This window comes from Martes martes (assembly GCF_963455335.1).
Source record: "Martes martes genome assembly, chromosome: 6".
Classification (NCBI taxonomy): domain Eukaryota; kingdom Metazoa; phylum Chordata; class Mammalia; order Carnivora; family Mustelidae; genus Martes; species Martes martes.
Genome location: NC_137893.1, coordinates 97072266 through 97088835, shown reverse-complemented (window position 1 = coordinate 97088835; position 16570 = coordinate 97072266). Strand labels below are relative to the sequence as shown.

Below are 16570 nucleotides of genomic sequence, written 5' to 3'. Positions count from 1 at the left end.
AACATGCAATACATCTTTTAACTCTCAGTACATGTAAGCTATTATCATGCCTATTTTCTAGTTGCAAAAACCAAGGCTTACAGGAGTGAATAAGCCCACTCTTGTTTATAAAAGTTTTAAGGGTTTTTATGCATTTTGCCAGTATGTGAATGAATAAGTTATATATTAACTTTCATTTTAATATTCTATCAAACTTTGATAAAATGACAGGCCTCAATGATAAAAATTTATCAGCCTGAATAAAATCACTCTCACAGGAGTTAGAGATTCTCATTTGATTGTGCCTATTAGTTACTCTTATGACCATTCATTATCTCCTTAGACCAAAAACCCCTCTCTCCTGCGTTTTGTTTTTGTTTTAATTTTTAATTTTTTGTTTTTTTCACCCAGGTTTGATTTTATTGGGGAGGAGTGTGTTTGAGATAGGTGGGTCAAATTGACACTAGGAATTACAAGCTAATTCATAATAAAATCTACTTCACAATTTAATTGGGTTAGCACTATTTGTCAGTTTGGGTTTGATAGTAAGAATGTTCTAGAGGCTCTTCTCTGAAGAAAATAGCTATAGCAAGACGTGAGAAAAATAGCTGTGCTCCAGTTAGAAGCTCAACTTCCAAAGTCATCACCATATAACCTACTTCAGAGGAGAAAAGAAAATGTGCAGAATTGATTTTGGGTGGTAATTTCTTAACCTATCTTCCATGTGCAATCATGGTATTTTATGGAATTTCATTTACTTGGATAGAAATACAAATTATTTAGAAACAGTTTGTTGCTTTGGATTCAATGAAAAGGACCTGAAAAGATATGTCTAAAATTTTAGTCAGTATATTAAATACATGCAGGTTTTTTGCATATCAGTTGTATCTCAATAAAGGTGTAAAAATAATAATGGAATGGAGAAGCAGTAAAACAAATATAATTTGGTCAGTTTCTATTCTCTTGATCAACAAATACTTATTGATGAGTGTCCTTGAAACATAATAATAAACAAAGTTTTACTTACTGTGAAATATGATGTGTGTATTCAGGAAAGTTTTGAGATAAAAAATACACAGCTAAATTAAACAGAAGTCCGTTCTACTGGGTATGTAGTGGGATCTCATTATTGTTTAATTGGCATTTCTCTCATTTCTAATGTGATTGAGCACTTTAAAATTTTTTATTGTCTATTTGAGATCTTGTTTTGTGAAAAGATGTTCTCTTGCCCTTTTTAAAATGGTGCATTATCTGTGTTATATTGATGTATTGAAGTCATTTATATATTGTAGAAAATACTTTCTGTTGGTTATATTATTGCAAATGTCTTGGCCCACTCTGTGGCTTGCTTCTACAGTCTCCTAATGGTATCTCTAGATAATTGGGAAGTCTTTATTTCAATGTAGATCATTTTATAAACCTTCCTCGATAAGAATTGCATATTTTGATTGAACTGTGGTCAGCAAGCACATGCTATATGATTCCAGTTCTTTTAAATTTGCTAAACTTGCTTTACGGTCACCATAGGATCAATATTTGTGACTCTCTTGTGCATGTCTGAAGATGAGACATATTCTTCGTGGGTTCAGTTTTTCGTCTCTATTAGGTGAGATTTGCCAATCATATTCAAAACTGCTATATGTTCACTGCTTTTTTTTATTCGGTGAGTTGTTATGTTTCACTTTCCACTGCTATTATATCTAGTTTCCTTATGATTCTGTCAATTTTTGCTTTATTTACTCTGCAGCAATGATGCTAGGCACCTAGGTACTTAGGATTATTCCAATGTGGGTGAAATGGGTCTTTAAAAACTCTGGAGTATTTCTCTTTATTTCTAATTGTTTTCTGCAAGCAAGAAGATTGGTAAAAATAACTGGTTCACCATTTCTGTGATAAAATATAAGTGAATCCTGTTGTCAATACACAGTCCTTTCTCTCGATTCACTCACTGTAAAGAGAAGGCCATCGGAGGAAGGCACTTAGGGCATAGTTTAGAAGTACAGAGACAAACCATGTTATGCTGTGACATCGCATAGCAGGTCGCTTAACCTAGTCATAGCTGACAAATGAGGATCCCAAAAGAGGTGGCATCAGAGCTGGCTTTGGGCTTGTTTAGGGACTTAGGTGACTCAGCTTTTGAGCATGTCAAGGAAACTATTTCTTTAGGACACGCGCTTGGGGAAGAATTACTGCAGCAATGGGTGTGGACATTTTTATGCACGAAAGAGGGCATCTAATTCAAAATCATAGAAGGCTGTTAGAAATAAAATAAGTGGAGTCAAGTTTGAGGGATGATTAGGAGTTAGACAGGACAATGGTGGAGGTATTGAAGCCTAGGGACTCTCATGTGCAGAAGGGAGAGTGTGGAGGGAACGGTAAGTAATTCAGTGTGTGTTGGCTTAGTTACAAGGTGTGGGGAGTCATGTTGAGAGAGTGGGCTTAAGTGTAAACTAGGTTTATACTTGATTCCATCAAAGAGCTTTAGTTAATAAAATAATGTAATGTTCTTTTCCCTTTTTCTTACCTTTGAAGTTCATGGAATCCATTGGTACCGTATTCCTCAAATCATTATAACAGTTATCTTTTGTATACCAGAACTTATTTTCTTCATCTCCCCAGGTGATTTCAGCACCTGGAACAGATTCTGTTTCCCCTCCATTGCCCACCATCACACTAAGTAATGGCAACCTCCCTTCACGTCTTTCCTGTTCCCCTATGTCCACATGTCCTAGGATGGTACCTCTTAAGTCTAAGCCGAGGCTCAGCACTTGTTAGCTGTGTAATTTCTGACAAGTTACCTAACCTCTCTGTCTCAGTTCCCTCATGGGAACCTCAACAATAATCCATCAGAAGGTTGGAAGAACTCAATGAGATGAGCTCATGTATGCCAAACGCCCGGCATGTCTGCAGTGCAAGAGCAATCATTTCCCTCTACCACCGGTATCTAAATTCGTCCGGGTTGGAAAATGCCTTTTGCTACAGTTTAGAGCAGCTTGAAGTAGCTGGAAAAAGGAAACCCAGAGAGGAATTGCCTTATTTTGAGAGCTTTCTCTCAGAAGTGGCCACTGTCATTTAGGGACAAAGCCCAAGCTGGTGAGAATCCTCATCTCTTTTTGATTGCAGATTTGAGACTAAAAGAGGAGCCTGACCTTTAAGGCTTCCCATTCACCAGCTCTTACAGATTCAAGAGGTGATGCATTTTAATGTGAAAATAGCATATGTTCCCCCCCTCTTAGGTCATTCTGGTCTTCTTTCTACTCAGTCCCTATCCTCTACCATTCCCTTCCCCCACATCACCATAAAAAAAAAAAATTCTAACTCTGGTCATTTCAGATACCAAAATATCACGGCAGAGACTAATTTAGCTCAGACTTTCTGCAAAAGCTCACATGTGCTGCAGTTTGGGGTTGCATAATTGATTTAATCTCAGATTTTAGAGGAACGCCGAACTCTCTTTGTGGGACTCTGCATACATTTCTCTAGGGCAAAAACTGTCCTACTTTTTTCTCTCTGGTATCTGTTTAGTGCTAGGCCATTTTCCCCCCCAAGAATCTAAACTACCCTCCGTGAAATAAATGAAATCACAGTTGGAAAACGGCTTACTGGACAGACTTAGAGCTGCCAGATAAGAGCTACACCACACACATTTTCTTAACATTCTCCTCCTCCCCTGCTTTCCTTCTTTCTGCTCTAACACATCTTTGTTTGGGACAAGAGGATACATCAGTCATTCAGCTGAGGATTGGCATTGCCCACGTGGAGAAGCAGCGGACTTCAGCAGTCCGTTGGGAATACACAGGCTGTGGGGCTGATCCTTGCCCCTTGACCTGCTATATGGCTCAAGGCAGATTTCCTTACCTCTCTGAGGCTTACATTCAACATGGCCTTGTGGACTAATGGCTATGAAAGCTAGACTGTAAAGATGTAGCAAGCTGCAAACTCACAAAACACATGGGAACCTTTTGGTTTACCAGGTGTATGCATGTGTGTGTGTGTGTGTATAAACATAACCATACTATATGTTTATGTTATATATATATATGTATATATGTGTATATATGTATATATGTGTATACACACACACACACACACACACACACACACACACATATGTGAATGCCAGCCAAGGAGAATGATTTTATGCCCCCTGAAAGACCACTTAACCGAAATGACAACCAGGCAATTTTCAGTTTGCCCATGATTCCATACTGTACTTGGCAACCATAGTTTTGGTTATGTTTTCAAGAATTTCTAAACTGGAAAATTCTTGTTTGCTAACAGATGTTCTTTTTCAACCTGTTTGAGCCAGTGTATAATTTGGGGACTATATTCGCACTAGTTGCTTCTTGAAAAACGAAGTCTTTGTAGTACTTTCTGTGTCTTAAGATGTATGTTCTGCAGAAAATAACCCCTTTGTTAGGTCGATACGTACACTCTTCCAGCAGAATTCCCCCAAACAATTTGCATGCTGTAAAAGTCACCAAACTCCTCTGTTTGCATCAGTGGAATGAAGTCAGAAGTCAAAAGTAATGCCGACCTTCGTAGCCTGAATGGATTGTTTCCTTATGCTGCTAAAATAATTTAGACTTAGAAAAGAACCTAGTACTTATTTAATGAATTGCTTGGCGTAAATTGTTCAAATTCACCATTGTTCAAATTCAGACTCTTACATACTAGCTGTAGAAATTTGGACAAGTCCATTAACCTCTAAGCTTTGTTATGTATGGATATTTAAAACTGAGATAAGAATCAGGCTTACTTCTCAGGTGTGCTGTGAGGATTAAATGCAAAAATACGTGTAAAGCAATTTGGAGATCCAGCCACAGACAGTGTATCAGCCAGGTTTTGCTGTAATAGTGTGCAACAAATACCTCCCAAATCTCAGTGGCTTACAACCACAAATATTTACGCTAGCATCAGTTCCAGCTTACATGTTCTATTTGGGTGTGCTACCTACGTCTCTTCATTCAGGCACTAGGTATTATTTAAGGACTTCTCCTTTCATGACAGAGAACATAATTGCAAATGACCTGGTGAGAACTGTCAAAGTATTTGAAAGCATCAACTCAGAACTAGTATTACTATCACTTCTACTCAAATTTCATTGGCCAAAACAAGTCACATGACCAGGCTAATTTTAGTAAGTTGGGAATGTATACCCTCCCCTAATGGAGAAAGAACAGTGAATGTTTGCTGAGCAATAATCCAGTCTACCTCTGAGAAATTTACTGTATCCCATTTTCTTCCCATTCCTTATTTCATCTATGTGACCATTGGCTCTTGTCCATATAGCCTATATGATAGCATCTACTTTGCTTTCTCTAAATTACATCACAATTTCCTCCTCTCTCTTTTAATTTCAAATTAACTTAAATAATATACTTTTCTTTATAAACAGGTACTTTGGAAAATCCCTTAGAAAAAGAACAAAAGCTTCTGATTCTCCTTAGAGCATCAGAGGGAGTTTCCTGTGACCGTTTCAATGGAATTCCTATTGATCCAGGAACAATTGGTAAGAGTATAATATAGTTTTTTATTAAAAATGAAATGAAATGTGTGTTTCTGATATCGAAGTATGATCCATAGAATATCTACTAAATTCCAGACACTCTTCTAGATAATTTATATTTATTATTTCACTTACCAGGTCTCCTGTAACAGTGTCCCTTTCACAGGTGTCAAAAATAAGACTCAGAGATGACAAACAATATGCAGAAGGCCACACTGCTTTATAGTGTCAGAGCTTAGATTTATATCCAGATTGGTCAGACACCAAAGCCTGGACTAAGTTATTAACTGTAAATGCTGGGTGGTTTTTAAGATATTTTTTAATTAATAGATCTATAGATTACAAAGAAACATTTACTGTTGACAGTTTCTTCAATACTGTCACAGCACCAAATCCTCTTTTAAAATTAACCTATGCAGGAGCACAGAATCTGGGACCAGCCTTGCACAACCAGGGTGTGTGAGCCTCACTAACTCCATTTTAAGGGATAGGGATAAGAGGCTGTTTATTCTAGCATTTTCTCACTTTCTCTCTATAGCGTTACTAATTTTCTAAGATTGCAGCAACCCGGTAAAATAGAAGCAATCATGTTGGGATAGTATGAAGGTTGATAACCTAGTTTCATAATGTATATCCATTGCTAGATAATACTATAGTTTGACAAGGCTTTATTGTTTCCAGAGGATTTTTCATCCATGCTTTTTTCTTTCTAAGAATATGAGGTTCAAGAATATTTTTACTTTTTTCAAGTTGACAAACTAAATGGATAACAGGAACATTCCATTTATTTTCATTTTCATTTCATTTAATTCCACATTGTTTTATGCAGCACGATGTTGGATTAAACTTTATTTTAGGAGTATGCAAGAGTGCCTGTCTTAATCCTCTACTCCAACCATATGGCCAAGCTAGTGTTTTTAAAATTTTCTCCGACATTAAATTGAATAAGGAATGATATATTTATTTCACTGCATGCTTAAAATTTTGTGACATTGTAAGTAAATGACAGATCTTAACTTCTTTAAATATTATTATCTGGGAACAACTGAATGGTGTAATTTTACAAGAGGTCTTTGATGATTGGGAATGATCAAGAAATCTACTTGTCTGGTCAATTGAATTTTCTGCATAACACAAATTTAAGGAAACTAACTGGTTTTTGCTATAACATTTATAACATAACATAATATAATATATATAAAATATATATAATATAATAATATATAATATAATAATATTTGTTGGAAATTTCTCTAAATTATCTCACATTCCTCCCCTTCCTAGTTTATTTAGCCAGTAGTAAAGAAGATTAAATTCTTTTAAGATGATGATGATGATATCATATGAAACATATATATATATATAGTCATATCTATATGACTATTATTATGAAAGATTGATTATTCCAGTACATGTCCTGAAAGTGAGAATATCTCTTACATTTCCATTGATCCAAATTTAACTTCTATGACTTTTTTCTGAATTCAAGTATGGAAAAAATATAGGTAGTAACATAAATAGTTGGTTAGGGGCGCCTGGGTGGCTCAGTGATTAAAGCCTCTGCCTTCGGCTCAGGTCATGATCTCAGGGTCCTGGGATCGAGCCCCACATCGGGCTCTCTGCTCAGCAGGAAGCCTGCTTCCTCCTCTCTCTGCCTGCCTCTCTGCCTACTTGTGATCTCTGTCTGTCAAATAAATAAATAAAATCTTTAAAATAAATAAATAAATAAATAAATAAATAAATAGTTGGTTAGATTCTTATTGATTGAGTTTTTTTGTTGTTGTTCACATTGGATTAAAACCCAAGGCATAGTATTTATATCTTATGGGTGGTGTTTGGTTCTTCTGTTCACGTGTTTTCTGCTAAAAATTACAAAGTCTTTAGATTTCAAGATTAGTGATATGCAAAGCATGGTATGTGCCAATCCAGGGATATGCAGACAATACATCTGGGTTCAGGAAGAAAATATTAAAATCGTATTCAAATGTATGTGAACATGTTCATATGTATGTATGTTTTTCTAAAAATAAATAGATACACATGCATTAAGGGTGCATGATCATAATTTGTTACTGCTTGGGTTCTTGCTCAAAACGTTTTGAGACCACTGGAATATGAGGAATTGTGCTTCATGTGATTTTAAATGGCAATAAAACATGTAAGAGGAAAGACCTGAAGGAATAAAACTGGACTGCATCAAGCATGTCCCTGGTATGACTTTAATTTATGAGTCTGAAATAAATTATATTTGGAAACAAAGGAGTTAGAGATCTCTCCTTTGATATCTGTAATACAAAAAAATAGGAGGTCCAACCACTGAAAACAAAGCTAATAGCACCAAATCTCTTTCCTAGGGGAATAAAATTACCCTTGCCTTTTGGAAAATGAAGGCTATAACATAAAATATCAAAACCAGCTACTTCCAACAGAATTACAAATGGTTTGGAGTCACTTAATGGTAGAATTTAACTAGTTAGTCATTGGAATGGTCTATTTCCCAACTTTTGGATTACTAGATGCATTATAGCATTCATTTCTCTATAGCTTTTGAGAGAACGAGATTAAGTTCCATAACCATGTAGCATATATTCAACCTGCTGAAAATAGAGAACTTAAATATTCTTTAAGTTGGACAGCTTGATATATAGTTTCCATATTACAGATATTGCACAATAAGCTCTCTAGTGAGTTTTACTTAGATGGCCTTAATTCCTCTGAAAATTTCTTATCCAACTGATGCTCCTTTTCCTTTCAGGAATATATGGGAAAGTCCAGCTTCATGGGGCTTGTCCTAAGAAATGCTGGACCCGTCTGGCAGCTGACATTGCCTCAGGCAATGAGAGGTAAGAAATGAGAGTAAGTTAAGGATGTGTTAGCTTGTTTAGTTTGCTGATGCTTTGGGTTTTGTTATAACATGAAATTAAATTTTAGATTAAGACTCAAAACTCAAGGATGAATTAATGATAAAATAAGGGACTAGAAGGGATTCAAAAAAACCTCTGTAACATAATAGAAAAAGAACAAACCAAACCAAAGGCAGAAGAGTCTATAGTTTACATAAGGAGGAAAGTTTAGATAATATATGTTCACTGTTATCAATAAATCTTTAAAAATATGAATTCTGTGATATAACAAATGAAATGTAAAGCAATATCATAATCATCTGAGTTGAGATGATAGCTGGCAAAGAGGTAGAAATAAAATAGGAGATGAAGCATATGAAGAATCTTATGGAATTTAAAATGCAATAACAGAATTCGGTAGTGCACTGGAGGTGGTAAAGAATGAAAATGCCAGTGCCTCAAAGTGAACAGGCACTATGAGGAGCTAACTGATGGAATCTACCTGAACATGGAAGACAAGATCAGGAAGTAAAAATCATATAAGAGAAGGTATTAGAAATAGAAAACAGAAAATGTAATGCACATATAACTAATTGCTCATTTTTATTTTATTTCATAAAAGATCTTATTTATTTATTTATTTGTCAGAAAGAGAGAGCACATAAGCAGGCAGAGAGGCAGGCAGAGGCAGAGAGAGAGGCAGGCTCCCCGCCAAACAAGGAGCCCGATGCGGGACTCGATCCCAGGACCCCGGCATCATGACCTGAGCCAAAGGCAGCGGCCTAACCCACTGAGCCACCCAGGCATCCCTAGTTGCTCATTTTTAATAAGAGTCCAGTAATTACAACAGAAAGAATAATGAAAAGTCCACCTAAAATACACATAATAAACCTGAGAGTACTTACATTTAATTTGAAGCAATCAACACTAAGAATAATGATTGCTACATATCCTCACAGTACAAGAAAAAGCAGTGAACAAAATAAAAGAAAAACAGAAGGTTACATAAAGCTTCTTAACCTTAGAATTCTCTACACTATTATATATAGGAAGATTATGGTGTAAGATATATACACATTTAGGGAAAAATACATATATATTTAGTGATGAAAAATAAATGCATGTCTAGGGGTTTCAAAGAATTGGACACCCTGCTAAAATTGCTGTTTACATGTGAAGGCAAAAAAGTGTGTGTGTGTGTATATATATCTATATCTATATATAGATAAAGATATCTTTTGCTTTGTAAGAACTGAAAAAAATGCAAAAATGTATTCTGATAAAGAGCTTAAACTGATTTAAAATTCATGAATAAAGTTTAGGAATACCGTAAAGGTATATAAAGTATCTATTTTAAAGATAAGCACTGGAATAACTTAAATAAAATGTTGTAAATATGACTTAAAATATAACGAAGTCTAATTATTCTTATAAAAGAAACTACATAGAATTTGAAAAGTTAATGTATCAGTTAGGGTTCTATTTATATAACTATATTTAACCCATAGGTTATATGTGTGTATTTGTATAATATATAGTGTATGTATAGTAGTATATATAAAGAGATGTATTTCAGGGAATCGGCTTATAGTCTTAGTAGGGCCAGTAAGAACAAAATTTACAGGGCAGGTTGGTAGGCTGTAAAGTCTTGAACCTTGTCTCAAGACAGAATTTCTTCTTCAGGGAGATTTCAGTTTTGCTTTTAAGGCCTTCCAAATAATTGTTGAAGCCCACCCACATTATTGAGAGTAATCTTTACTTAAGGTCAATTCCTTGTAGATATTAACGACATTTACAGAATACCTTCGAAGAAACATGTGCATTAGTGTTTGATAGAATAACTGGGCACTACAGCCTAGCCAAGTTGACACATAAACTAACCATCACAGATCATTATTCTCAGATAAAATTCTGGGTTTATAACCTGGGACTGTGGCCATAAGAAACTGACGATGGGACATGACTGGCATATGAAGCAAAGATGAATCAGTTTGTTCTAGCAGAATTTAAAATAGGGTATATACTTCCAAATCACCAGAGAGAAAAGAGAATGAAAGAAACCATAAAATAAACAGTAAAATACAAAAGGAGAAGAAAGTTAAATAGTAAGAGAATTAAAACAACCAAAAAGGTATAGACAACAGAAGTAAGAAAATAAGAATAAATTTTCCAGTTATAAAAAGAAAACACACAACTAATGAATTGTTGAAAACTATATCAAAAACTAATGATGTACTCTATGTTGGCTAATTGAACATAATAAAAAATAAAAATAATAAAATAAAAAATGAAGAAAATATGATTGCTAAAAATGACTGCACATAGGAAAAAATGAGTAAGAAATCAACATGTAATCACAACTTTTTTTACTCGAGGAAAATAAAACCAACATAGAAAAAATTAATTAAATATTAGATAAAATGAATTATTGAAATAAAAAAAAGACTCAAAATTATAAGGAAAGAAAAAATTAAGTGTATAAAATAAATACATTTTATATTAATAAAGACTTCAATCTCCTGGGAGACCCCAAGAGTCAGGGAAGTTTTGTCCTGGATAACATAATATAGAAATATATAAAGCAGATCTTAAACAAATGAGGAAATTGACAGAAACAAAAATGATAATGAAAGATATTGACATACTTCTTTCAGTTTATGTATTTGTGTGTGTGTGTGTGTGTTTTGGAGAGAGAATGAGAAAGCCACAAGGTGGGGGAAAGGGAAGGGTGTAAGATAAAGGGAGAAATTGGTGAATTAGAAAATAGGAAATTAGTAGACTTGAAATTTTTTTGAGATAATGGTTTAATCTTTAATGACATTAATTATACAAGGAAAACAATATGTAAACTAAGAAATGAGAATTCAAATAGATAACGAAGAGATTAGAAGTATAATAAACTGTATAGGTCTATAGAGTGCCATTCTGAAGTCTAAAAAAATAAATTATATGTAGGAATATAAATTATCATAATTGGTTAAAGAAGAATATAACTGAAAGAACCAATAATAGCAAAAGACATGCAGTTATCAAAGATTTGTTCCCAAGAATACATTTGGTTCAAATAAATTGATGGCATATTCTTTCAGTCATTCAAATATCAAACACTTTTTATGTTGTATAATATGTTCCATAGCATAAGAAAATATGGGAAATTTTTCAGTTAATTTTAGGAAACAAGCATAAAATACTTTTTATTCATTTTCATAAAATTATTTTCAAAAACAGCTGCTAAAGGTAATTCAAAAAAAGAAAACTGGGGGCAACATCTAAGTGTAAATAAAATGCAAAAAAATGAAATCCTATATAAAACAGTGACAAATGAAATCCAGTAATATATTGGGGGAAAAAATTATGGTTGAGTGTGATTTCTTCAAATAAAGAAGGACAGTTTAAAATAATTCCTTATTATAATATTATCAAAGCAATATCCTAAGAACATGATCAATTTGATACAAAACAGAAACACATTTAATAAAATTAAGCTTGTATTCTTAAACAGTAAATTAAGACTACAAAAATATTCTTGATTTTTTGGTGATACTCCTTTAAATCAATGTTTCTTAATAGAATGGTTTAGCCATTAGTTGAGAATCACTGCTTTAAATAATAATACAAGTTAAATCATTAAAAATCCTTCTCAAATAAGCATCTTTCTATTTTATGGAAAAACTGACCTTAAAAATTATTGTGTATTACAATAATCATTAAATATTATTATTAAAGTTAGCCAATATATTAGGTCAAGAAAAAAAAATGCATTAGGGAAATCCAAGCTGTCAGTTTTTTGTAGATTATATATATTTTGTCCTAGGACACTAGAGAATCATCTGAAAAACCATTATTGCATTCATTCAGTAAATGTACAAATTACTAGCTTTTGAATATTTTAATGTAATATCCTTTATAATTTCAATTAAAAATATCTAAAAATAAAATTAAGAAAAATTACAGGAGGAATGGAAACAAAACTATAAAACCCTAGTAAGGGTGCCTGGGTGGCTCACTCGCTTAAGCAGCTACTTCAGCTCAGGTCGTGATCCCAGGGTCCTGGAATCAAGACGTTCATCGGGCTCCCTGCTGAGTGGGAGGGAGCTCCTCCCTCTCTCACTTCCCCAGCTTGTGTTCCCTCTCTCACTGTGTCTCTCTCTGTCAAATAAATAAGTAAATAAAATCTTTGAAAAATGAAATAAAATAAATAAATAAAACACTAGTAAGAGGCATAAAAGGAGATTAGAATAAATGGTGATGCATAATATCAGTGGAAAGGCTTAATATTTTAAAGATGTTAAATCTAATGCAACTTTAATAACAAGTCAGATACATGCATTTGAAATTGGATTCACTAATTCTACGTCTTTTGGAACAATAAACACTTGAAGATAGGCAACATTACCAGTTACTTTTTGAAAAATATATACCTTGGGGCACCTGGGTGGTGCAGGCAGTTGAGTGTCTGGCTCTTGGTTTCGGCTCAGGTCATGGTCCCAGTATTCTGGGATCAAGCACCATGTTGGCTTAGAGCTCAACACAGAGTCTGCTTGAGATTCTCGCTCTCTCTTCCTCTGCCCCTCCCACTCATGTGCACATTGTCTCTCTCAAATAAATAAATAAATCTTTAAAAAAATATATATGTATATATATACATATATATAGACACACACTTTTAGTGCGAATAATTACTTATTGCTGTTGGCACCAAAACAGAAGGGAATGCCTAGTGATAGGCTCAGGTATGTATTATTACTTAGAATTTAAATAAATTAGCATTTCAAATTAGTTACAGACTTGTGCTGGAGTAATTGGTAAACACTTTGGAAAACTATAAAATTAGATTCTCAAATTGTGCCTCACCCTGAAAAATTATAGGTAGATTAAAAAATAAATGTAGGGGTGCCTGGGTGGCTCAGTAGGTTAAAGCCTCTGCCTTCGGCTCAGGTCATGATCCCACAGTCCTGGGATCCAGCCCCACATCGGGATGTCTGCTCAGCAGGGAGCCTGCTTCCTCTCGCTCTCTGCCTGCCTCTCTGCCTACTTGTAATCTCTGTCAAAAAAATAAATAAAATCTTAAAATAAATAAATAAATAAATAAATGTAAAAAAATAAAACTATAAAATTATTTGAAGAACATTTAAGCAAATATTATGCAATATTAAATTAGGGAAGACCTCTCTTATCATAGGAAATGTAACAATTATAGCAGCAAGAAGTCATAGATTTGACAACATTAAAAAATCAATATTTAAGAATATTAATATTTTTGCATACCAATTACAAAATGCAAAGGCAGATATTAAAATGGAAAATATTTGCAATTTTTGATAGTACAGATGGAGGGCTAATATTTTTTATATGTAAAAAATGCTTAGGAATAAATAGAAAACAATATGAACATACTAGAAGAATAAACATTAAAGAGTTTGAATACATGAGCCACAAAAGAAGACATTCATCTGACTAATAAACACATGGAAAAATATTCTTCCCTACTAGAATTGGAATAAATGTTAATTAAAACAAAATTAAGCATTATTTTAAAATATTTAATTACCAAAGGGGAGGATGATTGAATTCCATGTTGACAAAAGGATGGAGATGTGGGCATTCAGGCTAATATTACATATTAGCCTAGTTTTGTAAATAAACTAAAATAACATTCAGGTATGCATATATGTGGATTAAAGAAATGTCTGGACGATGTATAGCATAGCAAGGATTCCTGTGGGAGAGATGATAGATGGCAATTGCTTCGGTGTGCTTTTCTCTATGTACAGAATTTCTTCATAGAGTAGTTACTACCTTTGAACATTGTTATTGTTTTATTCAACACAATTTTTGAGAATTCTTACTCTATGTCAAACTTTGAGTTATGGCCTGGAAGTACAATAAAAAGTAAAAATCGACATGGTCTCTGTACCCAGACATTAATGAAATAAATATAAAGTAAATGTAAAATTACATATGGGATAAATACTATGAAGGAAGGTTTATAGGATTCTGAAAACATGAATACAGGATCTTGAGGCAGGTTAGAGAAGGCTTCCCTGCAGAATGATAACAGAGTTGAGAACTAAACCATCCGTGGGCCTTAATTAAAAGCAAAGTGGGGTGTGGAGGGTTGGAAAGAGCACTCCAGCAAGAGCAAACAGACTCAATCAATCAACAAATATCTGATAGGTACTTACTATGTGCCAGATGTGGCTGTAAGCCCTGGAGATGTAGAGGCAAATCTGAAGAGATCACTGTCCTCTGGGAGTTTATATCTTCATGGAAAGAGAGACAATAAAAAGCTAATACAGAAATATATACAACATAGTTGTACATTATAAAATGCTCTAGTAGGGAAATAAACAGGGTGGTACAATCGAAAATAGTTGGGGAGTGTACAGGGTACCCTTTTAATTAAATAGACAGGGGAGATCTCTCTGGGGAAGAAAAGTTTGAGCTGAGATCTGAATGGTAGGAGGCATCCTGCTCTCTGATGAGAATGGGCTAGGGTGCTCAGTGAAGGAGGGACATCTGGTCCAGCATTATCTCTCAGGTGACCTTTGGGGAGTGAAAGACAGAAAGAAGGTCACTATAGCTGAACCAGAGTGAGCAAAGGGGAGAGTGGTATGATATGGTAGATGCCAAGTCAAATGGTATCTTGTTTAGGTGTGAGAGGTCAGAGGGAAAATCACTGAGGGGTTTGCTGAGGGCAATTGATAGATTGATAGATTCTGACTTATGTTTTTGTTTTTGTTTTTGTTTTTTTGAGGGAGAAAAACTATAAGAGACTCTTTATTATGAGAGACAAACAGGGTTGCTGGAGGGGAGGGTAGTGGGGAATGGGATAACCGGGTGTTGGACGTTAGGGAGGGCACATGATGTAATGAGCGCTGGGTATTATATAAGACTGATGAATCACTGACTTCTACCTCAGAAACCGATAATACATTTATGTTAATTAGTTGAATTTAAATGTAAACAAACAAACAAAAAACAATGAATAAATAAAATAAATGCTCTGTGGAAAGGGAGATCAGGGGCTGAGAGGCAGGAATGTTTTGAGAACTACTCTGGCTGCTATACAGATGAAGAGCGGTGGAGAAAAAAACAGAAGCTGGGCTATGAGTTAGGAGGCCATTTGAGGCCAAATATCATGGTGGCTAGGACTATAGAAGAGGCAATGGGGATGGGGAGAAGAGATGGTGCTGTCTCGACATGCCAATGGACTGAATGTTGAGTTGAGGGATGTGCTTCAGATTTTTTGACTGAGCAACCTGGTGGATGGCGGAAACATGCACTGAGGTGGGAAGACTGGAAGAGGAACATAGATTTGTCAGGGTGGAAGATGGGAAATGCTAAGTTGGAGACACCAAGTGGAGATGTTAAGAAGACAATTAGATATGTAGTTTAGGACTCAGGTAGAAAATGATGGCTGGTCATCTAGGAAGCAGATAATGTCACAGATCAAGAAGAGAGGAAGAGGAGAAAATTGGAGCCTGGAAATGAGACTGGGGCCAATCTAATTCTTTCAAAGTTGATAGAGTCAGCAGAGATGATGGAGAAGCAGAGGTCTAAAAGCTGATTCTGTGGTGGGAGGAAGAACGGACAGCATGAGGGACTTAGAGGAAGGCTAGGTTGGCTGACATGGAGAGCAGGGACCCAGCACAATAGAGTTCTCAGGAGTAGTTAGGGGTCAGAGTGTATTCACTGGCAATATCAAGAATTTTAATTTTTACCGTCCAGGAGCATTGTGTTACTGTTTTAAGTTTCTAAGAGGATAGTATGGATGGGAAGTAGAACTTATAATCACATTCCCATATTAAAAAAAAAAAAAAGAATCAGTCCAAGTACAATGCAGACAACAGGAGAAGTCAACAATGGATCTAGGGATACCACTTAGGAGGTCCAAACAAGAGATAGGACAACCTGTTGTCGGGAGCTGAAGTGCCCATGGAGAGAAGTGGGCAGATACAGAGACAAGAGATACAAGTCTATAATATGTGTTAGATGTGAGGCACTCTCTTGGTTTCTGGATTGCAGAGACTGATGTTGGTGCCATTCACTAAAAGAGGACTGAATTTTGGGGAAAAGATTATGAGTTCAGATTTGGTCATGTTGATTTGAAGTATCTGATTTGTGAAGTAGGCAGTTCAAGCAGGGATATATACAAAACGTTAATTATAAGGCTAGCAAGTTGAAATTTGGCAAGAGCCATAAGAATAGATTTTTCTTTAATGAATGTGTTAAAAAC

At 34.9% G+C, this 16570-nt stretch overlaps 1 protein-coding gene across 1 annotated transcript in view; it reads left to right on the top strand.

The window, feature by feature from the left end:
* PKHD1 (PKHD1 ciliary IPT domain containing fibrocystin/polyductin) overlaps positions 1-16570 on the top strand; it is a 442956-nt gene that overhangs the window by 283021 nt on the left and 143365 nt on the right. The window contains exons 52-53 of the mRNA XM_080805609.1: positions 5378-5491; positions 8244-8331. Of these exons, the coding sequence (XP_080661735.1) occupies positions 5378-5491; positions 8244-8331 (202 nt within the window). The remainder of the gene's footprint in view (positions 1-5377; positions 5492-8243; positions 8332-16570) is intronic.